We start from the raw sequence: 27,594 nt of genomic DNA on the forward strand, positions 1-27,594 counted from the left end.
CAACCTTATAATTTATTTTTTTTTCCACAGATACGTATCTTCTAGCTCTGGGTTCACCTTTCTTTTCACATTACCATCATCTGAAAAGTTCAGGTCATTAAAAAAGTTGAAGATTGTCGTCCTTTTCAAACACATCAAGGAAGCTTGAAAGACGAGTAAAAACGTTACCAATTATCTACTAAACAAGAAGCAGCTTTAATCAACAAACAACTTTTTGGACAGGAAAATTACATTAGTGAAATTTATCATAGCTGTAATCCTTGGATCAAAACAATGCTGCTTTCACCACAACTGTGTATTATGAAACAATTGAAAAAGAAATCCAAACAGTTGTCTTTTAGACAGTAATTTAATTTTTGGTGCAGAAAATGACTTAAAACCACAGTTACTCTGTAGCCCACCAAAAAATGCCCTGAAGCTAAAGCGAACATTTCAAATTATTTCTACCACCTTTGGAGTCTGACCTTAAAGATAAAATATCTTAAACTGGGAAGACAGTAATGTATTTTATTTTCCAAAATCCAGGAGATCATTCTGTCTTTAAATAGACTAAGAACACAGAACACAAGCACCTTTGATAGTGAAGAAAATATGCTTGCCCAATTCCTTTGAGAAACTGTCTGAAAATAATTGTAGTGATGGAAGTTTATGCTTTGAATTCAGTCAAGTGAAAAACTTGTATTTTCCAGAAGTAGAAATGATTAACGTAAAATACACTGAAAGACAGGTTTAGTTCATTCATGTGGTCTTTTCTCAAAGCTGTGCATTCAACTAGAATGCCCAGGAACGTGGACCTATATGACAGAGCTTTCTTTTCTACTTGACTACAAAGGTAATTTCACCTTCACAAACAACAAAGGCTTCTACTGAAGTTCAACGGAAAGAGCTTCAGATCAGAAGAAGAGAGGTGTTGCAGTGTCAGAGTTTTCCTTGCCTATGTTAACTCTCTTGCAGAAACAGGCAAATGATTGGTTATTGCTATGGTTAATTTGTTTCAATGGCATATATAACTAATCTATATCCATCTCACATTTAATCCAATAAATATTAACCCCGGCAAGTCATTGAGGAATTCTCTAAAACGAAAGAAAGAGAAGGAAGGTACTAGCCACTCATCTCCAAACTAATTTTAAAATAGAAAAGAAAAAATATTTTAGTAGAGAGCTCCGAGGTATTTAGGAGAGCCTTGGATTTATAGCTACTGGACACAATCTGTTGAGCAGACATCTTTATGGCAGTCACATACAGCAGCTGGTAAACAGTCACACAGGAAAACCCTTGGCTACGACTTACCTTAAGGAAATTCTGCAATGCTTCTTCTACTGTTGAAGTTGGTGGAGTCCCAAAGAGAGCAGCAGCTACTTTCTTTTCAATCCAAGACAACTGAGCTACCTATAATAACAAATAAATAAATAAATAAATAAATCTTTAGGGTTACTTCTCTGTTTTGAAGTAAATACTGTCCTGTGCCACTACTTATACAACCTATTTTGCAAAAGAACCTGTAAAGGAATGTTTTATACTGTCGATTTGCCAGCTCAAAGTGTAGTCTTTTGGATTTTAGATTCTGTTAACAGGAAAATGTACACATTAAGAAATACATGACAAAACAACAACATCACTGATATGAGATTATTCCAACATACAAAGTTCAAAGTACAGTTTAGGTTTCATAAGACCTTGCCATTTTTTAAAACCTAAGGCTAGAAATAGTGCTTTAAACCTGTTAAGGTTTTCATGAGACAGACAGCTTAGCACGATAATCCATGTACTTGACTACTTTTCAATATTACGAAAAGCTGTTGCTACAGTCAAAATGTGAGTGCATTTGGTGCTTGTAAAACAAGTTCATTTATTACACAGAAGGTAGTGACAATCACTGTTAAGAAATAGGCTTCATTTTTTCCTCTTCAAATCTGACAAATAACACCTGCCAAACAACTCTTCTCATTTCAGGAAGATGGACTGCTATAAAAGGACTTTAGGGAACTGTCATATTGCCACACAACGTACATGACTTCTTCCCTTACATATACTGACACCTGACAGAAACTGCTCTGGTTACTGCCATAAGGTATTTGGCTCCATCACCTAACCTGGCAAAACACACCTCCTATCTCTAAGGAAGGATGGAGCTGCTAAGAAACACGATGTAAGAAATGAGCCTGTTTAAATGGAGAAGTGAAGCCACCCTCCTTTGGACACTTCTACTACATTTGTAAAGAAAAGCCAGGACTTTATTCCTTCACATCGGTATTTGAACCACAGCACTGATGGCTCCTGTCACAGAGTACAGCTGAGTTCAAAAATGGTAAAAAACCAAGGTTTTGTGCTTTCCTGGCAATTTCTGGCCTGATCCATGCAGAGGCAACACAGAGGAGAGATACACACAGGCAAAGACAGACAGGCTCTCATCGGAGACCTGGAGGTGGAATATGAGTCACACGGGGACATCTCTTTTTCAGAGGGAGATGCATTTCAAATAACCGAGTTGAGCCTTGAACTCAAGTCTTGCCCACTACTGTAAAAATTACAACCATTTTGGATAGCTTTAGATTATTCCCACCTCATTCCCTGGCTTCCCAATCTCCTCAGGGCTGTTGCTGCTCCCCACACCTTCTCCAGCTAAACCCAGCAATTATCCACTGAGTTAACTATGGTAAAATATAAGACTCCATCCACACGTGACTATCCACAGCTACCAACCAGAATCCTTCTCTTTTGAACAGACATCAAGCTCTTTATGTTTCTTGTTGCAAACTGCCCTAAAAATACCATTGCAAAGAGTACAAATACAGGCCAGCACGCAACAGGAAAATACATCGGACCTTGTTTTCTCATTTGGCCCCAATGACTCTAGCTACATAAGAGCAACATTGCTTGGGTACAGAAGGCATCCTGGTCAAGTCTTGCTGGTTATTCGGCGGGGTCCAATGCCTCATTTGTTAAATGTTGTCAGTAAGTCTTTCACACAAGCCCACTAAAAATTACATTCCAGAGAGAAAAAATATTAAGAAAATAAAGCTTTTTTTTTTTCATTCTCTCTCTCATATCCCACTCTTGAAGCCTCTTGTTAGGGAATAAAGTGGTTTATTTACAAAAGCCCTCCAGCAATCCCAGAGTTCTTATTCATTGAAGCAACAAGATATTTCCTCTCTCTACACTGCAGTGCTTTCATACTGTGTTACAAACTGCAGCACGCTGGTTGAAACTTCCAATTGTAGGTAGGTATGTAATTCCTTCACATGCTTTGTTTCCCTAGCTGCTCTCTAGTTTCTGAGACACATTCTGTGAGAGATACTAAGAGAATTTTTGCAAAAGTAGTTTTCTTCATCCCAACCTAGTTTTGATGTGTTCTCTATTCTTTTGGAAGGGGAAGGGGTGTTCTATATTTCTAGGTCCATCACATCAAGATAGGGGTAGCTTACAGAGGGAGGAAGAGAGGTAAAAAGTAAAAGGGAATGTATACACTTACTCTGCTCTCTGCAAGACCACACAACACCCTGGAGATACACATACACAGCAGAGAGACAATTACCACACAAGTGTCTGCTGTTATGCAATAGTGAGGAAATAAAATTGCAGTTTTTCCATGCGGAGTTATAATTACCTATTGAAAACACAAGTTCTTCCTGGCAGTTATTTTATTTTCTTACAAGATTTAATTAGAACTGATTTAGTGAGGTTTTAGTTCTTATTTTGTCTGGCTTGGGTGCTGCTTTGCACTGTTCAAACTTTAAAAAGCCCAAACATACATGCGCTTGGCCATTTTTATATTACAAATCCCACCAAGCTAAAACAATGTTTAAAAGTGAAATGCACGTATACACAATAGTGAGTTTTCTTTAATGTGCACTGGCTTTAGCATTATACTTTGAGACTACTACACAAATAGTCTGAGAGTTCTGTAATGATTTGTGCAGTCAGACTTGTATACCACTGGCTTGATGAATTCATTGCAGCTAGCTCTAGCCATCCGTAAATGAAGTGCCCAGTTTACGCAAGTCGTCCAGGTTACTTGTATGGTCAATATGGAGGAGAGAATTTCCATTAGGCAATTCCTCTACATCTACATTAGCCTGGCATGAACACTCCTCTCTTTCTCTTCTTTTTTTCCTTGAACTACAAAAGGAGCATAGACAATTTTACCTTGTGGATGGCTGGAGATGGGTGAGGTGAATCCCAACACAAAAACTTAACCACGCCCTGCGTGAGTCAGTCTGCATGAGGCGGGACAAATGGAAAAGACCAGTTTTATGCAAGACACAAAGTTGTAGCCTGGAGCAATAATGACGAAAAGGAAATTATACCCTTCCCCTAAACACACATAAGCAGTCTTTAATTTGAAATAACTTTATTAGAGTAAATCCTATGCCATGTTCAGTGAAATGGAAACATCATTCCTACTATACTAACTAACTTTATTAAGCATTCTCTGTGTGTGAGCAAGCACAGGCAACAGAAACCCTGGTGTAGCATGCTCTAGTGTAGTGTAAACTTGACATCACCAGTCAAGGTTATTCCAAATAGCGTAAAGCATATCTGGACACCCATACAAAATGAAGTACAAAGAGACTGTAACTGTCGTTAACCTCAGCGGAACCATGATTTCACTTAATGCACGTTCAAAGAACAGTGTAGGACAGCAGAAAGTAGTAAGAAAAACAGCTACTGCAGCAAGTAGTAGCAACAACATCAAAATTAAAGAACAAAGATTGCCCCTTGTCCAAGACGATTTCCAAACCTTAAGTGAGTTGGGTGTTTTTAGGTCTCCCGAGCCCTGATGTCAGTTTCCCCAGCAACCTGAAAATTCAGAAAAGCACTGCAAGGAACACTGTGTTTCTACAGAATATCAGGTTTTAACGTATTAAGTCACACAAGGAACATCACTCCCCAGCTGCCATACATGAGCAGAGCTAGTCCCACTCACTCAAGAGTGAAAACCAAGGGCCTGAGGGACCATCAGGCAACTCTTCAGTATCCCAAAGCTAACTGAGATGCTTATCTCAAACAACCTACAGATCTGTCAAACAGCAAGCTCTCATACATTTATTCTACTCAAATCTCTACCAATACCAGAGATGGAAGAAAGCCACCCACTGAGTCAAACTGCAGCTCACTGTAAAGTTCGTATCCAGTGTGCTCATATCAGGCCTCTTGTTCCTCTGAAGACCCAGGCAGAAAATGTGGTTCTCCCCTAAATACTGGGAACAGGGATTTCCTAACATCCCTTTCTCTTCCTTAGCCTAGGATAAGGAAAAATCACATATGAACTAAAACACTGGCTGGAGTTTGTTTTTTTGTTTTTGTCTTCTGTTTGTTTTTGATGAGATGCAAACCCTGCCCACTGACAGCTCTTTTCAAATTCCAGGATGTTGATAACAAGGAAACTAACCCACTTGGATTGAAATTTCAGCCAGGATTGACTTGCAGCCCCAAAGGATTTCCTCCTCCCATGTTTCCTTGCTAATAGCTCACTGAAGACAGATCACACAATTGTCTTCCATAAAGGAAAGTCATCCCATTGATCCAGCTTCAGTAAAACATTAATGGCACCTACTTAAATATCCCCAGAGAGTTTCTTTTTTCTTTTTTATTACAATCTATTAATGTAAAATTGTATTAAATAATTTTGCAATGTTTTGACTTCTGGAAGAGATTAAGTAACTGGACAGCAGTTTCAAAATACTTGCTGCCAACACAAATATTCTCTTTCTTGCCAGCTGAGGAACCAGGACAGTCTGCACAGGCATTTAGGCATTTATCCAACTTGAATTCCCTGGGCTTTTCACTTTCCAGTAAGGGGAGCAGACTTACAGAGTACACAGACAAAGGAACTGGGTCAATTTGTTCCCTGATGCAACCCAAACAGATCCTGGGATACACCAGAGATGAATCCAACACATGGCACATAACCTGCAAGAAGAAAATCCCACGAGATCTAATTTTTAACACCCCACTAGCATTTACCAGGGGCTCTGATCCAGTTTCACAAGTATATGTTAAGTGTTCTGTGTCAGTCCTGTAGTGGCATGTAGCCATATGTCTTAACTAGATATGTGCTCCATTTTAAGAGCTATTCTAAACATTAAAACAGTTAAAAAACCCCACAAAGACAATTCCCTGCTCATTGCAGCAGGGTTGGACTAGATGACCTTTAAAAGTTCCTTCCAAGACAAACCATTCTATGATTATAAAGGATTATCAGACAATTGCACCCAAACCTCTAAGAAAAGAAAACTAATTCCTATACACCACGCACCACAGATCAATCAACTTCCAATAAATATTTCTTGCTGATCTGAAGAGCAAAGTAGTTTTCACCTTCCCTTAACAAAAACAAAGCTGAAACTTGAAAGGCTCTGAATACTGTACTTATTTTAAATCATATGAACCAATCCAAGCATATATTTAAAACATTAAACCTTCCCTAAAAGATACCTACTTAACATAGCCTGTCTTTGTCACAGAAGACTGAGAAGAAAAAGTTTCGTCCATTATCAAAAACATTTTAAATGAAAATTATTTTGCTGCAGTTGTTTTTCTTTGGAATAGTAACATTCCTTTTACATACTATACACTGGTTTACTTTGCTTACTAGATATTTTAAAGTACCTTCATTACAATTGTATGGTAATCATATTTTCATAACATTATCACTAAAACTACCCTAGAAAAAAATACCACTACATAGAAGTTCATATAGGCTTTGGAAAAAGGAATATTAAAATAACATTTGGTAGGGTTCTGCAGTTATCCATTACTAATGGTGTTCAATTATATTTGCTCAATGCATAAATAAATAGGGCTGTTTTTTTCCCCTTGTCACCTCCACAAAACAAAACAAAAAACATTAGAGCTATACGTGGCTTCTTGTATACACAGCAAGTCTCACATGCAAAATTTTGCCCATCATGATATCTACGAAATGATTGGTGAAAATTTTGCCTACCTGATTGTGATACCAAAAGTAATTTTCTAACAAAACTGAGATGATACACACATCAGAACAGAATCTACCTCTTTTGCATAGCTCTACTGGCTTTATAATGGCAAGAGAAATAAGAAACGGCAAAAATTGATTTTTAGACAAGGTGGCACACAACTGTCACTGGCTGTGTATCAGAGACAAACCCCTGCTGCTGCGAGGCCGTGAAAATCCAGCTCATCCTTCCTGCTGGAAGGTGCTGTGACATTCTGGATCAGCTTTGGATCTGGCCGAGTGAGAATAACTGCTGAGTAAGAAACTTGGCACTGCCATACCATTGCTCTTTGCAAAGGACTGTGTTACACTGAGGAAGGTGAGAAATGGCAGTCAGACCAAAATTCTAGCAAAACTCCACAAATCAAATAGCTTTACCAGTACAGCATGCAGTCTCTGGATATAGATTTCAGCCTTCAATAAGTCTTCTCCTTTTGCCTCCACTATACTTTTTACTCACAAGTCTGTTCAACTGATTTATCATTTGTGAAAAAGAACAGGAGCCCAGAGTTACAACACTTGAAGCATTCTCTTTTACAGTCTCTTATGCTATACCTATTTTTTAAGTTTGTCAGCCCAAAAACCAGCACTAGAAGACAGTAATAAGATCCCCCAACATTATAGAGGGAGTGAATGGGAAATGTCTGACTATACCAGGAAGACTTAAATAGTACATCAGGTTTCCCAAAAGTGTTACTGAAGTCTAGGAAGTACCAAACACCAGTTATCTTTTTTAAATTACATTGCTTCAGTAAAAGAATATGTGACTAAAACCAGACAATAATACCCCTGGAAACAACATTTATGAAAGAACAAATATTGTGGCCAATCCTAACTTGACTCCAAAGTCAAGGCTAAATGTAAAAAAAAAATAAATGTAAAAAATGTAAAAAGCTAGGCTAAATGTAAAAACTAACCACCTTTCCTCAGCCATCCCTTTTTCTTCTTTAATTTCCTCACATTGGACACAGCCTTCCCAGCCTCAACCGCAGCTAGACTAAACACAAAAAACAGGTGATCTAAGAGGAGTATTATCACTCCGTCTACAGGTACCACTATAGAGAAAGAGTGATAAATGTATTTTTCAAGCACCTTATCATAATCCCTGCCCTGAAAAAGTATTTGGAGCCAATGCCATAGCCAACAGTCTACTTTTGGGGTAATTACCACAGCATAAAACACCACAGCCTGCAGAATAGGACTAAGGAATTTGACACGTCTTCCACAAGTTCCTATCGCTATCTACACTACATGCATGGCCAAAACCTGTATTAGTGGATCAGCACAGAAACCTACTCATACAGTCTGCTAAAACTAATGAGGATATCACCAATTTCACTGGGCTAGGATTAAGATCTAGCTTCCACAGTAGAGGCTCAAAACTAATGTTCCCAAATGATGGCCTCATCCTGCTACTGAAAGTGTGCAAATTACTGACAGCCCCAGCAGTTAAACCAAAACATTATTCAATCCTATACTTACATTTATTTGTACTATGAAAATCTGTTCTAAGTGTTTCATGTTATTATTTTGTCAAGGCAGTCACAGAAGGCAAAAATTATAAAAAAAAGAAAAAGAAGAAGAAAAAGAGAAATCAATCCTTAAATATTTCAGTGACTACATTAGTTTAGGTGGATTGTTTCACTTAATAAAATGCAGGCCAGGTCATATCCTAAAGCAAACGCTAATCTGTGGGTTTAATGTTCAGTAAGGAAGCTCTGCGTAGGTGCTGCAAGAGTGGAACACGAGTTTGTAATAAAATAGTGCAACAAACCACATGTAATAGTCAGGAAGTGATGATTGTCACTAAAATGAAATAAGAGTAAAAAAACCCAGTGCAATAAGAACAAAGTGAGGTATACTGAGATTACATGTAAGGTTTCCAAAAGTGATAGCTCAAGTGAGAAATAAGCCATGCAAAACAACTCTGCGTGTTTGACATAAATAGAAGCTGCCGTCAGCTGTTGGGCACAGCATGGTATATAAGTGCTTAAGGAATCACTGGGGAAAGAGATGTTCTTCAAAAGCAGGACAGCAAGCATACTATAGGACAATCTTCAGCAACTCACTGTTGCATGCTGGTATTCAAGAATACAGTGTGATGAAAAGCAAAATGAAAAGCTCTTTGAAAAAGTTGTCATTCCTTATTCAAATCAACTGAGAAAAAACGGAGTTGCTGAAAGCTCTTTGAAAGTGAAATATATGATCTGAAAAAACTACTGAAAGATTGCTTTGCATTAAGTCTTGCTGCAGATAAAGACAAGTCAAAGGCTGCAAAATATCACAGCAACTCCTTCTTTCCAGTTTGCAGGCATTTCATAGTGACTAGCATTGGAAGTAGCTGGAGGAAAAAGGCAGGGCTGGAATTCGCTGCGCATTAGCAGTTATTATTCTGAGAATTTTTCATATATAAGTATTCATCACTATGTCATTAACACAATACTTAAAAGGACCTGTTGTGTTGGCATAACACAAATTGTATCTCCTGCAAAACTTTATGGTGAATTATAGATTTTTATGCCAGCATCTCCGTTGTGACATTCTCCTGGAATTTACCAGGCCAGTATGGTAGCCTTGCTGCCACAGACATAATCCCACAGCACATTTAAGTGCCTTTAACTTCAGTTACGGATGGGGAATAAAGTTACCAAAAGGCTATGTTATCAGCCCAAGGTCACCCAGGAAGTCTGTGGCAGAACAAAGAACTGAAATCAACAAGTCACCCCTTCGCCCTTTCAAATATCATTTACTTTTTACTTATACATGCAGACAAGAAACCCAAATACATGCAAGCACAGCTTACTTAATGTACATGACAGTAATGATCAGCAGTTAACCTCAGACGTGGAAGTTAATTCAGGAAATGTAAATGTACTGCCTCATTTAGCTCAAAACATCTGCTGCAATAAGCACCTACTTTAAGTCCCACTATTTTATTTCAAATGCATTATCGTTTTTCAGTATACTAAATTCATATGTTAGATAAAAAAACAACTTACTGAATAGCACCATCTTCCATTTAGGTAATATAAAAAAGGATCTTGAGGCTTAAGTTCAATTGCTTTGTCTAGGTGCTCCTATTAGAAAGAAAATCAGTGTGACTTTAGATGTTTGTTTGGCAAGTGTGCTTACATTCTAAGAAGTTTGCTGCAAATCATAAACAAATTCAGAAACTCTCTTCTGCTGCAATTCTTTTCTAACAACATAAAAATATTTTAAGTTACAAACCCCTTCCTCATGGAGTGAAACCACAAATAAAATTATTTAGCAATTTTGCACACAATGCAAGAAGGCATGCTGTATTTAGAACATGACTCAGCAGCTCTAAAGTTCAATCAAAGAACTCAAGAACCTTTGTCTTAAAAAGATAACAACTTCAATTAATTTTATTTACAGTTAATATTAGGAAACTGTCACACACCAAATAAGTGAGAAAGCAGCCACTCTCTTTGATAGATCTTACATGCCAGCACCCATCACTGAAGCATAGTCTCTTCCACCTCGGAATGTGACTGCCTCAATGAAATTGTACGTGACAAAAAAAAATTGTTACTACAGTCAGAAAATAAAATGGTTCTGTTTATAGTGAAACCATAAAACCTAGAAAGTATCTAATGAGGTGGTTCTTCCAAAACCATTTTCATTACAGGTCATGACTATCTTTATTTCTCTCATTAATTTACTAAAGAAAGCTCTAATTGCTCAACCTGAGTTTGAAGAAAAAAGAAATATGTTATTTCACCCCTAACTACCATTTGCCCCTCAAAAAAAAAATTCACTTCTGAGGTTTCTTTTTTTCCCCCAGATACCTGTTTTTTCTAATTAAGCCAGTCACTAAAATATCTGAGTTATACAGATCTAAGAGCCTATTATTCTAACATTTTGTCCACAAACTATTCAGATAGGAGCTATGTTTTCATGCTATTATTTTCCCAAATCCTTAACATTTCCAAACGATTCACACAGATTTCAGTAATCACTTGTGAAGAGGAAAACCTCCCTGAAAAAGCTACTGCTAACACTGCAGGCTCTTTTTAAACTCCATCCCTAAACAACTGCAGCACTTGTGTTATTTGCCATTTTCCCTCCGTTCCCAGCTTGTTCCAGTGCTCAGGGCTTAGCTTGCTTGGCACAGTTCAGATGTAATTAATGCTCTCTCACAGGAAAGAGCCGCAACACTCCAAGCCCTAACATGGTCATGATGTGATAGGAACTCATCCCAGGCGTTCTCTGGGAAGTAGAACATGTCTACTGCCTCTCATTTACAACCAGAAAGGGGAGACACCGGCTCGGAGGGCAAGGGATGGAAAGCGCCTAAGCAATGCCGAGGACAAGGAGGGGGAGCGTAGCACATGTAACACAAACTTCTAACCCTAAAAAACAGAATTACCTCTGAAAGGACAGTGTTAAAACAAATATTAGTTCTTAAGGGTGGCAGGAAGGATGATTACAGAACTGTGTTAGTTCATCACTTAATATTTATTTTCTTTTTTCTAAACAGAATTGTTACACTTTTTCCTCCCCCTTTTGACTACAAAATAAAATAAATCTTAATGCTGTTCCCAGAATCCTACCTCAATTCTTATATTTTGGAAGCATATAATGTATTTCTATACACAAAAATAACTTTTTTACTTTAACATCAGCACCAAAATAGACCTGTGAGACTGAATTAGCGTTGGAAAAATCTCTTTGACACTACATAAGGAAATAATTTAAAGGAATAGCTTAAAAAAAACCCAAACCCTACAAAAACATACCTTAAAGAGATAACCATTCCTGATTTTGTTTTGTACACTTTCAAACTGAGACATATAGCCACACATAATTGCAAACCTGAGAGGGGAAAAGAAAAACACACACATACTTTTTGTGATTTAAATAAAACTTTGAATCAAATTACAAAATATTTCAATACCTAATTAATAAATTAACACCTGTTTTTCTTCCATCTTGATGGCTGAATAGAAGTTTGGCATGAGCTGTACATATTCAGGAGCAGACAAAAACGAAACCAAAACAATGGAAACAAGAAGTTGTTTAAGTGACACTTTTTGGGTTATCAGTGAAGTGAAAAAACTGAGATTTCTCCTTCAAAATTTCTACAATTTAGTTGAGAGCGCAATACTTCCAGACTGGCTCCATTATTGACAACAGTTTAACTGGACACATTGTGCTCTGCATTGCAATGCGCTGGGAACGGGAACACCATCAGCCGCTGTGCCTCACCCGGGAAGGCAAATCCTTGAGGCATGCTCAGCAGGAAGCTGTGCAGACTTCAAAAATCATTCACAGTTGTCCTTCTCAAGCACCTTGGTGTACTCCTGCACCTCTAACATTCTTTTAATATTTTTAAAATTATTTAAAAACATACACACACATTCTGCTCTAACAGGATCACTACTGCTATTACTGGCTGCCTATTGATAAGATTATTATTACAATTATTAGCTTAAATTGGGGACACTGACAGTGATAAAATAAACGCGAGATCTATTAAAAATTTGTATTGCTAAGCAGGTATAACTGAGAATATTTTCAGAGGTCCCTACCAATAAAGGTTCAGACTTCCTAAGCAACACTATTGTCTTATTGACACTCCACCTAAACTTCTATTGCTTATTCTTTATTACTTTAACAGCTATAGAATCTACTATGCATAAGAAATTTCTTGCACATAGTCAATGGTACTTTCCTTGGATCTATTTTCATTGTTATTAAAACAACTTTGGATTTCTGTATGAAACTAACAAAACCACCAAAGATATATTTAAGCAGCATAAACTAATACACGATTTATCTAAATTTTTCCAAATTTTACTTTTGTATTAAACATTTTACAAGGCAATATTAAATTCAAACAAAACTTAATCCTAAAAGAGGGAAATCCAGTTGAAGTCCAAAGGAAAACATAAAGAGTTATGCAAGAAACTTATCAAGTTAATTATGGTAACGGACCCACAATCTGTATGGCACACACAGTTTTTAAGCATTCCTAAACCTCAGCTTTCTTGAATTTCTTTATATAATGTAATTATTCAAGCTTCAGTGAATCCTCATTAAAATGTCACTGCTAACATAACTAAATAAATTACTACATTGCTTATGGCTATACCTAATGGGTTTAAGTTAGAAATACTCATGCTACAGGTTATTGCATTTTTAGTCAGTAAGTGTTCCCAGGTAACGCATGCGAGTCAGCATAACAACAGTAGTTGAATTTAGTAAGAGCTCGAGACAGACTGTCAAACACTGTTGAGCAGGATGTATGTTGTGACCAATGTGCACTGAACAAAATCCGGCTAATGGCACCACTACTTCTGACAGTTAAAGCTGCAGGGGGAGCGCATTTCATATGGGAACGAGCTGCAATAGAGGGAAAAAGCATGGGGTGGGGGTCAGGAAAGTTCAGGTATTTAGAAAGAGGGGGAAGGTACCGAAAACTTTATGAGGCTTAAGTAACTCAGGCAACATTTCCCCTATTCCCTTCACTCATTAAGTGCTAATCAGATAAACTCAGCATACCATAGCTAAACGGATTGCTGCTACAAAAGAAAACAATGAAAAGCGAACAAGCTAATCCAGCATCTTGCAGTATTTCCCTGTCTGTGCGTGACAAGAAAGAGGGCCTTAGTTTAAACCAGTTCAAAGAAAAACTTCTACTTACAGCTAAAATCTCTGGGGAGGAAAAATCCTAGTAAAATTTTCAAAAAATGAAAAATAAGCTAACCTACTAACTTTAATTTTTTTTTTTTCAAGGAAAAAATAATAATGTCTTTCACCTATTAGTGGTTTTTTTTTTTCTATTTTATACTTTTGTACTGGGCTAGGCAGGCAATTGGCATAAATAAATTATTTAATTTTTGGAATTCCGTGGTATTTCAGATATTCATTTTCTTTCAAAAAAAAAAAGTTGGTGTTTTTTTCTTTTTCCCCCCAAAAAGAATTTTTAGGTGTTTTAATCAATTTTCAAAGAGTTTAAAAAACAAAGCAAACTTCACTTTCACTGATGCATAGGGCAATAATAAGAAAACTATCAGAGAAAACGAGGAAGGAGCTACCTAGAAATGCTTCTATGTGGTTCTTGTTTTTCAATCGAAACCATCATCCCGGATTTCGGGCGCAGCTCCCGGCAGAGCGGGCAGCCCGAGGCAGGAGCGCGGGCAGCGGGGAGGCAGAGCCGGGCCCCCCGCGGGCCCTCAGCCTTCCCTCAGCTTTGTCACCTGCCCCATCTCGCGGTGACACTCGGACACAGCAGGCAGCCTCAGCCCGCGCCTTTCCCTGGTTTTGTGCTATTATAAATATGATGGAGAGGAAATACATAAAAAATTATCACACAATAATGTGAAAATATCCTATGAAAAGGGTGGAACGTACGTAGCTTTTGTTAGAGCAAGTGATACTGGTTTTCCTCACAACTACTGCCTGCCTTATGCCCTTCAACCATCAAGATTAAAATACTGTTTACAGTACCTTCACAGAGAAAAATACAGAGAAAGTTGTAGCAACCAAGTGCTGCAAGGAAGTGACCTAACTGCTGCGCTAACGCTACTCCTGGACAACGTAAAAAACCAGCCACAGACATGTTCATCTGAATAAACATAAGAGCATAACCTCAGTGAGGCAGAAACGGTCCTTCCAGTAACATAAAAAAACGTTATTTCCAGGTGTTACTAAGAACAGCATAGAAGCATACAGGTTAATCATTCACTATGAATACTCCTTTTCTAAGCACAAACACAAGCAAACTAACTCAGTAATAAGTCAGCACCACGTCCCTTTGCTACAAACGATGTCACTGAAACTCAGACTCGTAAGAAATGGTAGTTGTCAGAGATGGATCCCAACTGGCCACATGACCTTCATATAGAGGGGTCCAGATCAAGGTGAATTAACATCTTCCCTTCTGGTGTCCCAGAATTTCCATACCTATTCTGACAAGATAAAACTGTAAGGTGCATACCTTACCTGCTGCAAAAGGAAGAAAAGCAGGTTGATCCAGCCAGTTTTATCAAGTGTGTTTGCAAGCAACTTGAATTTTCATACCAAAAATGCAGAGAGATGCTACCAACACTTAAGACTCTGGTAACCATGGCTTATACCTTATGAGATGGATTTACAGAAAAGATTAAAGTCTCAAATCAAGATTAAGCCACATTAGGACACTCAAATACACCAAGTTTTACCTTTTCCCTGATAAATTTCACGGAGCTGAAATCAGAAATAACATGCATCTTCTCAGGCTTGTTCCTCACACTTCTATACCCCCACCCATGTATGTCAACTCCCAAACCCCTCTTATTTCACGTATACTTTGGAAATGTGTGGGTACAGAGCTTACATTTAGCAGTCTTGGTCTCCTTTTCGCAGCCTAGTGTTAACAGGGAAAGTTTTTCTTAACTGTAATTGGTATGACTTTGTGAATGGAAGGAGAGTTTGCGATATTTACTAATACCAAAGAACTTAATTCATCTGTGTCACACCTATTTTTCACACCCTCCTCTTCACCAAAGACACATTTGACATGTAAGGTAGTATAAATACAGGCTAATGTGTGGGTAACATGAGGCCCTGTGAAAAGAAAGTTCATTTCCATTCCAGTTCTAAATGCGTTCTTGAGTCTCCCCATCTCTGCACAGGTCAGAGTCCTGCACACCCCACCTTATTTCTTTGCCATCGACCTCCTCACTCACCAGTTTCATGCACTTACATATTCTGACAGTCTCTGCAGTGCAGCCAGACCCTCAGGGCTTCTTTCCAAATCTGACTTCAATGCGATACCAATTCCTATGTAGGGAGATTTTGCAACTTATATTACCGTTTATCACTCCCATTGCATTACTCTTCCAGAGATCAGTTTTGTCTACTTAAAATTGTATCCCTTTCCTACCACGATATGTCATCTATAAAAATGTATCCGATATTAAGTTTCCATGGAACAATAAAGTACCAGTTTGATATCACCTTCCTTATGGTGGTGAGGGTATGGAACCAGTGGCCAAGAACATGAAAGACTGCCTATGTACAAAGTAAAATGCACCAAGGTGCAAAGTAAAGTGTTTAGGTGATTTTTTGCTCGTGGGTTTTTTTTTTCCTGTTTGTTTGTTTTCTTCTTTGTTTCTTCTTCTTGGAATACAAATTAGTCTACATTGTAGAAATTGGCAGAAATATAGTTTTTATATTAAAAATTCACCAGAGCACTGAAGCTGAGCTCCAGGGAAACACCAGATGTAGCACATACTTGCATAGGTGACACTTGCAAAAGCACAGAAAAAAACCCCATATTTTGGTTAAAAAAAAGCACAAAAGTAAGGACCTTTAAGGATTCTTGCTTAATAAATTATTGCAATGCATAGAATATACCAAAAGAAGGAAAAATGCTAATATTAAAGTATATTTACAGAAGCTCAGCAGTAGAACATGTGGACGCCACGTTCTGCATTTCTAAGGCTCTGGAACCTGCAACTGTGTTAAACCTCTGTGTTCCAGAAATTTAACTTTTATTTTTATAACAGACATTTTCAGTCATTATAGCTGCAAACACAATCTTGAAGAAATTAGCAGGATATAGTCTTCACAAATGTGGAAACAAAGTGAAGCAGCTTTCAGAGATAGTCTTCACAAATGTGGAAACAAAGTGAAGCAGCTTTCAGAGATAGTAACACAACAACTCTCCTTGACAGAAATGTAATAGGGATCACTAGGTTGCCAGTATTGTTTCCTCTGTGACCATTCTGACAAAAAGCTTGTAGTAAATAGATCTTTTGACATTTCAAACCTACCTCCTTTGCATTTGCATGAGGATGCTGCAGTGTTTCACCAATGCACTGCTATTTCAAGAACCTTTTCCCAGGGGTTGCATCATACTCCTCCTCACAGGCTGGACTACAGCCCTGAGGTCAGTCCCTTGTGAAGGGCTACTGTCATGTGGGTGCCAACGTTTGCTACCTCCCTTCAGTGGGGAGAGAAATGCGCACTGAGAAGAAAGATTAACAGATGGAAAACTTGGAGAAGGGACCACAGATGCCCTGAGGTATTGCAACAACATTTCTGAACTGAAATACTCCACTGACCTGCCCTGTGGAAAAAAAAAATTCCCCCCCCCATCCCCCTACTAGACTGTGATTTTTTTTTTCCACACAAAGTGACTTTTATCATATCTAATCACTAACCCCAACAACCACACAGTCCTAATGCATGACTTTCCACCATTCTCTCATTTAAATACTCTTTAACTAGAAATACACAAGAACCTTCACATCCCTCTGATCCACTTACTACAGAACAAGTTACAGCCTCTCAGAAATGGCTTCTGAATTTGCCTTTCTGTACTTGACATTTTAAATTGACCAAGATTAAGCATAATCAACAACAAAGATTGATGTAAAACTTTTTTAGTCATCCCATGAATCAAAAGCAGGGCAAACAACTGCTAACCTGAAACTGTTATACCAAGTTTTGACTGAAAGCAGTATTTCTGGACAAGGTATCAACTCCTAAAAATAAAACTCTATGATAGAAACAGATGCTTGTAGCTCATAAGATATCTGTCTCTTCTAGGTCTAAAGAAGGGATAATTAAGGGCAGAAGGTTACAAGAATTTAGTTAGAAACATGGTATGAATTTAATGTTTAAACTTGTCAGTAGTATGATAATATCCTATAACATATTCTGTAATTTTCAAGAGCTTTGTTTCACTAGAGAAATATTTTTAAGCCATTGCACCTTACAAATGTGACAAATCATCTATTATAATTCTACTACTGTGAGTAAATGACATTCACTTTTTTGTGCGAAGTTTGTGTAAAATCCCTTTGCAGGTACATGCCACTTAACATAAAAGTTCTTCTTCCATAAGAATGACATTTTTCCTGCTTCTGCACAGCTTCCCACATTTGTGCAAAATAACCATGCTATATGGGTTTAGGAACTTGACCTCATCATGCTGGGTAGTATTATCACTTAATCTTAAAAATTAATCCCAGAGAAATTTAATACCAGCTAGGTCAAAATAGTAATTGACTTAGGAACCATCTTCTGAGCAGTTCTTTATCCTATTATGAGTGATTTTACCATCTTTTGTTCATAAGACATGAGTTAAAAGTTTCTACATTTCTGAATACTTTATTTTTGTTTCTTTGTGTAGAAACACAACTTTCTACATTTCTTAATACTTTGTACCTCTCAAGTAATACAAAACACCTTCTGGCTAGATATTCCACTATTACATACAAGTATCTCAGTATCTTTGCAATTTCTAATCTTTCTCACTGAAATATGTTCTGCCTGGGACTATCACTTCTTTCATTTTCTGTATACAAAGTACAAGTCCACTCAGAAGCACAAAGTCATACCAGCACATGAAGAATCCCTAAGCATTAGTTAGCCCAGGCACAAGCTCAGCACAAAATTGTATGTGAACATAAGGGTGAATATTTTGAATTAGTCCTGGAAGTGAATAACAAATCCCTACAACTAACAAAAGCTGATACAATGTCTATGATTATATCCTTCTCCATTTTCTGGCTTACTAATACAGGTCAGTCAAAACACTAAGTGGTAATTATTCATGTCCTCAATGAAGCCAATGCATTCTCTTCCATAGTGTTCCCTCTCAGTGAGAGTGCCAGCTCTAGAACCTGCTTCCATGCACAACTCTGGGCTTGTGAAACTTGTTTCTGTGCTTCTGAGTAACTCACACACAATAGACAAAAGTGTTGAGGACAACTGTGGTTCAGGGGGACGCTTCACTTAAAATTACTAGGTTTTCACTTCATAAATTCAATCTACCTGAGACGTGCTATATGACTCTTATCAGCGAGTAAGTTCTATAGAGTAACCCCAACATAACGACAGCCCTAAGTTTGTTTGTGGCAAACAAACTGCAGTTCAATGCAAAGAATGATCTTTCTAAGTAAATGTCATGAACACTGGCCACATCTAATAACCTTTCTGTTCTTTGCAAAGCCTGTAACAAATCCTCCTCAGCAAAAAAGGAGGCACGAGGTTCTGGGCAACAGCAGAGAAGCCTTCTAGACATCTCCAAATGCTTGAATTAAAAAGAACACCCACCCCCCAAAAAAACTCACTCGTTTTGCGAAAGAACTTAAAAGTGATTGTTTAGTTTTAAATAAAAGCTCTATTATCATGGCTCTAGATCTTGTGTTTTCTGTGATCATAAAGTTTTAAAGCAGTGCCATCCGAAGCAGCTATAGCACTGAACTGCTCGCATAGCACTTCCAATTAAAATCTGGATACTTCATGGTCCAAGCCGAGCTGTGAGGATTCACAGCTACCATTTGGGAATCACTGACCCACAAAAGGATTCTGTTTGAGGCTTGGTAAAGACAAGAAGACCTGTGACTGGCTGATGCCAACTTTTGAATAATTGACACCAGCTGAACAAAGCAACAAGTCACTTAGAATATTTACTCTGCCTCTCTTTAGGGTGGTCACACAAATAATAAAAGGTTACAGCTATGTTTTTCCTTTCCAGTGTTTTCATTTACTTCAGTTTTTTAGAGGTCACCGTTCAAAAAATCTGAAAGTTTTTGATCTCACTGGCAACTACAGCATTAAGTATGATCACATGTTTTCAAAAATCTGGATTCAGATATTAAAATTATTTGCAGCTGCAAAAGTTCATTACCAAAACCAACTGACTACTTCAAGACATTTTGCTGCGTTCTTTCTGCATATACTTTATAAATTTAATCTGAGGATGAATATTGGTTACTTGTCAGTATTCTAATCAGTAAGTTGGCTGATTTTATTGTTGATATATTTTATGATACAGTTTTATAAAAAAATATAGGTGACCTCATAAGAAGATATATGGCTTTTTTTTTTTCGTTCTTAACTGAAGTAAATATTAAAAGTAAGGCAAGACAGCTGAACTCTGGGCCTACATTAGCAAGAGTTTGCTCATGAGACCATTCCACTAAATTCTCCTGGTTGAGACAAAAGATACAGCCTATTCCCAGTCAACTTATAGCAGTTCCACAAAACAGGAAAAACCCTGCTCTGAAAAAGAGATGGTTTTGCCAGTATAATTCAGCCTACACTAGGGCTTTACTGGAACAGTTATGTTGGTCAGGGTGTGACAAAAACATACGTATGTGGCAAACAGAGCTTTCAAGCAGCAGCGATAAGCTTCTAAAGCAAACTTTCAAAGAGGTCTGTCTGTAGCCCTGATGCTTGCTTGACACAGTCTACATTTCTAATGGAGAAAACTAAACCATAAAACAATGCCATGTTATACAAGGTTCTACAGAGGAATTATGAAGAGACAATATTCAAAAGCACAGCAGCAAATAACCCTTTTGATGCGGAGGAAAGGCAGGAAATAGTTTTAAAGACTAATTCAGCTCCAGCGAGGTGTGACTTAAAAATCCCAAAGTAATTGAACCTAAAAGTGAAAAAAAGGGCACACAGCTAAGCTAGGGATATTGGATGGCTATTAAAGATACATCTATCAGAACTGGATGGCATATTCAAAGATATATACATCAGAAATGCTAAATACAAACTGAATTGCAACTCACAGGAGACATACAAGGCTATAAGGGGTTCTATAAATACAGCAGAAGGAAAAGAAACAAAAATTAAAGTACCCAACAATTAGCAATGAGGAAAAGATGACAAAAGATGAAACCAACAAGGCTGAATTCAATTTCTTCTTTACTTATATTTCCCATAGCCCCCAAGGGTTAACTGTAAGTGGAGAGCAAGGAACAGGACCAGGAAAAGAATAGGCCTATCATTTAATCCTTGCTCATTTAGTAAGCCATAATATATTAAACAGTTTAACAGAACATTAGAAATAATTCATGAATTGACAATATAGATAGCAGCTATACCAAACGTGAGTTAAAACCTCAGTTGGGCTAATAGAAAATATCAAAACCCCTCAGAAATAAGAAAGCACAGATTAGTAAGAAATTGACCAAAACTTGCCTTAGGCAAGGTCAGAAAACCAGCTTCCTCAACAGTAGCTAATACAGAATGAGATAACCTTACATGAAAAAGGAGAAAACCATCTAATGAACAGATGGGCTTATCTTACACAGGCTAAGATTATTTACCATATATAGCTTATGAAAATTTTGTTGGCGGTGAGACTCAAAGGAAGGATTTTGGTCTGAGACGGCATTGCTTTCACACTGAGCTTGCATTCATGCTGAGCTTCTCATCTGTGTATCTAATCTCCTATTACAGTCAATGGAGACCCTGTTCAATTCACAAGATCCCTGCCTGGACACAGGTGCCTACTGCCACTGGAGACGCCCCAGGGTTTCCCACACTTCCAGCTGCCAATCTGGAAGGGTACAGACCCCAAAGGTCCAGTATGATATCTGCCATGCCATGCAAATATCTCAAATGGCACTTGTTGCCTATTAAATGTTAACTCTTCATCCCCTGGAGGATGGATGGACAAGTCCCTTGCTTGCATGTAGATCTATAAAGGAGACAGTACATTTAGGTGTCAATCTGGATTTGGGTACTGCCCTTCATCTCTGACCTTAGGTAGAACTGGTATGCCATTCTTCTTTAAGTGACCACCTACTAGTGATCCTAGTATTTTTGTAGAAAGATTTGTTCTATTTTTTTAAGTATTGTTTTCACTTTTATTATCCTTTTTAACTATGAATTTCATATTACTTTCACATATTATTTCTTCATGCCTTAATTGGATCGCACTGTTTTCTGTTAGCACACAGTCTTACCTATTTGTCATTTTAGGCAAAATTCTGTTTGCATACAACTTTGAGAGCACAGTTTCTACAGGGAAGATTCCCTGAAGTCTTATTTCCTGTTCATGGGGATTAACATGTAAAATAATGTTTTGATAAACTGGATAAATTTGCATTAGGCAGACTCAAAAGATCCTCTCCACCCCTGGAGGTATTCAAAAGACAGGTAGACATGGTGCTTAGGGACATGGTTTAGTGGTGTTTTTGGCAGTGTTAGCTCAATGGTTGGACTCAATGATCTTAAAGCTCCCTTCCAACCTAGACAATTCTGATTCTATGAATCCAGATCTGACATACAGCTGTCTACCAAAATCCCCTGGGTAATGCAGAAAGTCCCAGCAGAAGGGAAAACAGCAAACATAGTTGCTATCGGGAAAGGGAAAGGAGAGGGAGAGCGCAGAGATTATGGACAAACCAGCTTAACCTGAAAGCATTCCAGGATTCTGTAAGTGCAGAAGCATACAAAACAGTTAACACAAGTTTGTCATGAACAAACAGTATCAAACAAAAATATTTTTCTTTTCTGACAAGATAAACAAGCCTGGAATATTAGCAGAATGCAACAAATGGGATATAACTTGATCTTAACGTGGCCTTTGATTTTGTCCTACCTGATGTTCCTCAACATCTAACCATGGAAATATCATTTAGATTAAGCCACCTGTAGGTGGTTGCAGAACCAGTTCATGTGAACCTCAGCATCTTTATAGGTGTTCCACAAAGTTTTGTGCTGGGTCCATTATTTTCCAGTAATTTCATTAATGAAGTCAATGATTAAAAAAAAAAACAAAACACACCACAAAACAACAAAACACTTTTAAAATAAAATTGTAATCTGGGAGGGGATGTAAGCATTTACAAACCTAAGTGGCCTCAATAAACCTGAGAAAGGTCTAAAATCAACATGAAATTAATTAAATGTGTGTAAAGTACTCTACCAAGGAAGAAAAAAGAAATGTACAGTTACAAAACAAGTCCATCTGGTTAAGCAGCAGCACAGCAGAAAATGATCTACTGGTACCACAGATTGAACAACAGTTGGCAGGCTAGACAAAAACATACAAATATCTGTCTGGAGTATGGAAGTCCATTCTGCCCAATATTCAGAGCCTCAGAGAGGCATAACCAGCATGAGGCATCGCACTTTGAAAATTATGCATCAAGTCAGAAAGACTTCAGAAAAGAAAGACAACCAAATAAAATATTCAGAAAAAATATCATACCAAACCATTCAAATCTGTGGTGTCCATCTACATCACTGGAAAGCCACCAGTTCCACAATAACTGATAAAACCCTCACATTCACTTGCAATCCAGGTACAAAAAAGTGTGAAAACTGTAAACCATACAGAAACCATTGCCTGTTACAAGAAGCAGTAGCCTACAAAACATAAGATTTTCCTCTTAAACCTCTCAAACAGGCTTTCTGAGCTAACCTCTGGAACACGTCTCCTTGCACTCATAATTCTTCCCTTGCTAGATGTGCCTGCCAGTACAAGATCTCACATCTGAAGTCCAGCAGACCACCTACATCTCCCTGAACAACATGTAAGCTTTTATCAGCATAGGTTCTGCCAGTGAAGTTGTATTTATACTAGGAGATTTTGTGAGTCTCATGGGCTGGGGAGGAAGGGGGGGTGGGAAGCGCTGGACTTGTGCTTGCATGTGATTTTGTGGTTGTTTATACACATAGCTCTAACTGAGAGGGGTACACCAGCATTACCCTGAAGAAGTGACCATGGCTGCGGTCAGGAAAACAGAAGAAATGGCTGTGAATTGCTTTCAGTGGGTGTTAAAGCTATACGTGCTTCAAGTCACCTTGCACTGAGGAGTGATGCTCAGATGATCCTCTTCTGCTAGTTTTGCTGCCATGGTGGCAAAGTCCAGCTGATAGCAATGAGGCAGCTGGGTAAGGCCAAAAGCAAAGGCTCCTATCTTAAACTGCCACATTATAGGTACCTGGGTCCTAGGCTTCACCTCCAGGCAGGCATCATCATTACTTCCAAGACATCAGAAAGAGCAAATGCAAATCTGTCTGTGATGGTGAAGCTTAGTCAAGATTCCCACAGCACATCACTTGTAGCACTGTTACAAAGCGAGCGTTTGGCACTAGTTGTTATAAACAGAATGAAAAAAAGAATCATAGAAATATGGCAACGCTCACAGGAACACAGCGCGGAACAATAACACGGCCATCTTTGAAGTTTAGGAGAGAGAGAGACCAGCCAGAGAGTCACCTATTTAAATGAAAACATCTGTGTCTAACAAGTATCTAAACCTGAGCTAGCTGACATGTGCTCCCTTTATTGGCAATGCAGATGTTGTCAACTGAACCTCAGGAGAAATTAATCTCACCCTAACGCAAATGGACAAAATGGACTCAGAGGAACTGCACTACAGAAGTGGCTACTTCTTTTTAGATTGTGAAGGAGCCTGGGATAAAAGAATTTGGTTTGGATATTTAAAAGTTAAGTGAAATCCCACGCTACATGTGTAATGACAATATTAATGAAGGACATAAAAACCAAAATGGAAAAGCTAACAATATTAGAAATCATGAGCTCAGTAAAATTGGTTAATAAAATAGTAAGGTGAGGAACCAGCAGCTAGAACTCGGGAGAATTACCTGCTACCTGATAATGTTGATTTGATAAAAAATATTTACATTTGCAAAAAGTTTTTTAGTCCCGGCAAGGTCTACAAAATTAATCCAAGCGCTAAGCTTGGAGGAAATTGATATGATAAAACAAACTGAGAAGTTAATTCCATAGTCCTCTCATTGTCTATTTTTAATTATTAGAATTTAGATTATACAAGAAAAAGAAAGGACAAAATATGAGGTCAAATAATGTTATTTTGCAAAGTGTTAAAAGAGAAGGTAAATGGAAAACTATGGCTTCTCTGAGCAATAATATACTGGTTTAAGCAAATACACCCTTCTACATTTCATGGTACATACTGAAGTATGGTTATCAAGTTGTTTCACATGCTATAGTAAATGCTTCACAGAATACTTCAATGTAATTTTTAGCTGCAACTGATGATAATTGATTCCATAAAACTATGAAAAGATATTAATGAATAATTTATAAAATTGATGTCAAACTGCAGCATGATAAATGTAATTTGCTGTGGGCACTATTCAGAGTCAAAGATAGTTGGGGTTTTTCGCTGGATTTGATAAATACAAATAACTTTGCAAAAATGCACACTTTCTCAAACTTACCACTGGTGACTCTCAGCACTCCCGGCATCCAGCTCAACAGCCTTTTCAGCTTTAATCTTTCCTGTAAATTAATACAATATATTAAATTAATACAATATATTAAATATATTAATATATTTATTGTACCCTTCCACATTTTAGGCAACTCCCATGAATCAAGCAACCTGATACACCCTAGCTGCAAAGAAAAATTGCTTCCTGCTCTTGTAAACATTTAGAATGGACAATGTAACATCCTGGCATTACATTCACATACATACATTTATAAATATGTCCATATATATACATGGGTGCAATTTTAGTATTTTTGCTTAAAACCCAATTCAGATGCAGATAAATCAGGGAAGGATTGAACTGGACTGCCAAAGGAGGCCATGTGGTCTGTAAGACTGAAGACCCTTAAAAGCAGGCTAGAGAAGCACCTGTCAGAAGAACCAGCAAAGCTGTTTTCTGCCTTGGGTACGGGAATGAACTAGTTGAATTTCCTTTCCAGCACAGACTTCCATTAAGTTCCACTTTTAACTCAATAAAGATGACAGTAGGTGATTTGATCAAACCCACGCTCCCAGTAAGAAGTTCAGATGAGATGCTTGCTGTTTGCAAAGTCTCAGCTGCAACCAATTAAGCCACACTGACATTTCTGTATTGCAAGTTAACTTCATAAAAACAAAGAACAGCATACACAGTCCTCCAACCCTGTGGAATGAAAAAAAACCCACAAAACTACTGCCAGCTCCCCCGCAGTCGCAATCCCTCTGCATCACTTCCAAAAACTGAGATGAAAAAGGCTGCTGCCACCCACCACTTCATGAGAATGAGCCAAACTAGGCTGGTTACTCAACACCTAAGACCCAATTTCATTCCATCATTCTTTATCTCTCCCTGTCTTCTGCTATGCCATTATCTTTCATCAACTGATGCTACATGTAATCCCCGGTAAACACAAAGGATCCAACAACAGAGTTTACTGCTGTAATTTAGTTTGTGTCATAATCCTCACTGCACTGGGTCATCTCCATACAAAGAACCCAAGTTGCTACTAAAGCAATGACCATATCAATTAAGTACCTAAGACAGTGCAAGTCTTCATGAGTATTTAGATGACAAAAGGATAGGGACAGGGACCTTGGACAAGCTGAGCTTAGCTATGGAATATATAATGACAGCACAAAGGCATGACACTGCCTTTAAGGATGACAAGGGGCAGTCAAAACTGCTTTGTCAGTGATGTTGCCACTGCTGACAGAACAAAAAGTAGAAAATGGGAAAAGAATCACAAAAGACAAAATAACCTGAACTTGGAATACACTTATAAAAGCCAAATGTGGTTCAGTAAAAAAGGGAGAGGCAACGGAGAAAGAAAGGAGAGAGAGAAGTATTCTCAGATACAGGCAAAGAAGTTATTATAAGAACAGTGTGTTGACTGGACAAGAGTGACACAGGCAGAAAAGGTGTAGGTTTTGTTGTAATAAAGAGAAGAAGGCTCAAAACAGAAAGGGAAACATAAACTGTACCTTGAGCCAATATGCATACAGACAGTGAAAGAAAGAGTAATGCTTTTAAAAGCAACAAAGAAAAAGTGCTGGGAAGAAGAAAATCAGAACCTTGTTGAGGTTAAGCTGTCGAACAGGACACGTGGGGAGAGGTGCCTGGAAGCAACATTAATTGTCACACATGATATCTGTTTCTGGTCAACGGTTTTTCCAGATTCGCAAAGTTTCATCCCCATCATCACCACAAAAGAGGCTGCTGATACACAGGAGCACTCCTTGGCCACAGAAAAGCAGAAAAACAAACCTTGACTTTGCCTTGGCGTTTATTTATTCCTCTCGCTCTCCCACAGATATAATTAAGGAACTGCGCTGACAGCATCTGTCTTTTTTCACATTCTGTATCCACCTGATTCTCGACAAAATACAGGATTTTAAGGCACCATCCAGAGTCAACAGCCTTCAGCTGTGACCCATAAGACAAGAAGATGACTTCTTCACCAATTTTGGATCTCTCCAGTGAGGAAAGAATGGACTGAAGTTGTATACCATGGCAGTTTATTGTGCAAAACCATATTATTACAGTACAAATGCTCCCATTTATTGGATTGGAAATTGCTTGGACCGGAAAACTTAACCAAAGTTCTAAGCATGTTTCACTACATTCAGATGGCATTTTACATAAAAATTTTTCCTCTTCTTACCATCAGTAACATATTTCCTCTTCTCCTCAGCATCAGTAGTCATCTCAAACAGATCTCCATAAGCGCGTGCAAGTCTCCAAAGAAAGTCCACACAGTTTTCATACTGAAAACAAGGATAGCCGGGAAATTAAACTGATCAGGAGGTGATTTAAACAGTTTCCTTTCATAATGCTTAAAGCAGGTTATCAGAACGTGGCATAAATCTTTGGTTATTTTGCATCCTTCTATACTACTTTTAGTTTACGTGAGAACCAGATGACCAATTTTTCACAACCAAAGGACAAGACAGCTTTTGGAAATAGCCTTGGCTGTTTAAAGAGGGTTTTTTTCATAAATCAGTTCTAAAGTTCCTTTATTATAAAAAACAAAAAGGTAATCCAGTAAAGTAAAACAGATCCCTGAATGATGTGATGCATACTTTATACTTTCTGCGGGTATG

At 37.9% G+C, this 27,594-nt stretch overlaps 1 protein-coding gene across 1 annotated transcript in view; it reads right to left on the reverse strand.

Annotated features, from left to right (window-relative positions):
• The window catches only part of RMDN2 (regulator of microtubule dynamics 2), a 45,327-nt gene that overhangs the window by 8,852 nt on the left and 8,881 nt on the right, over nucleotides 1–27,594 (reverse strand). The window contains exons 3-7 of the mRNA XM_009880441.1: nucleotides 27,156–27,258; nucleotides 24,962–25,022; nucleotides 11,743–11,818; nucleotides 9,982–10,059; nucleotides 1,294–1,392 (exon numbers count right to left, since the gene is read on the reverse strand). Of these exons, the coding sequence (XP_009878743.1) occupies nucleotides 1,294–1,392; nucleotides 9,982–10,059; nucleotides 11,743–11,818; nucleotides 24,962–25,022; nucleotides 27,156–27,258 (417 nt within the window). The remainder of the gene's footprint in view (nucleotides 1–1,293; nucleotides 1,393–9,981; nucleotides 10,060–11,742; nucleotides 11,819–24,961; nucleotides 25,023–27,155; nucleotides 27,259–27,594) is intronic.

This window comes from Charadrius vociferus, unplaced genomic scaffold, assembly GCF_000708025.1.
Source record: "Charadrius vociferus isolate BGI_N301 unplaced genomic scaffold, ASM70802v2 scaffold62, whole genome shotgun sequence".
NCBI classification, from domain to species: Eukaryota; Metazoa; Chordata; class Aves; order Charadriiformes; family Charadriidae; genus Charadrius; species Charadrius vociferus.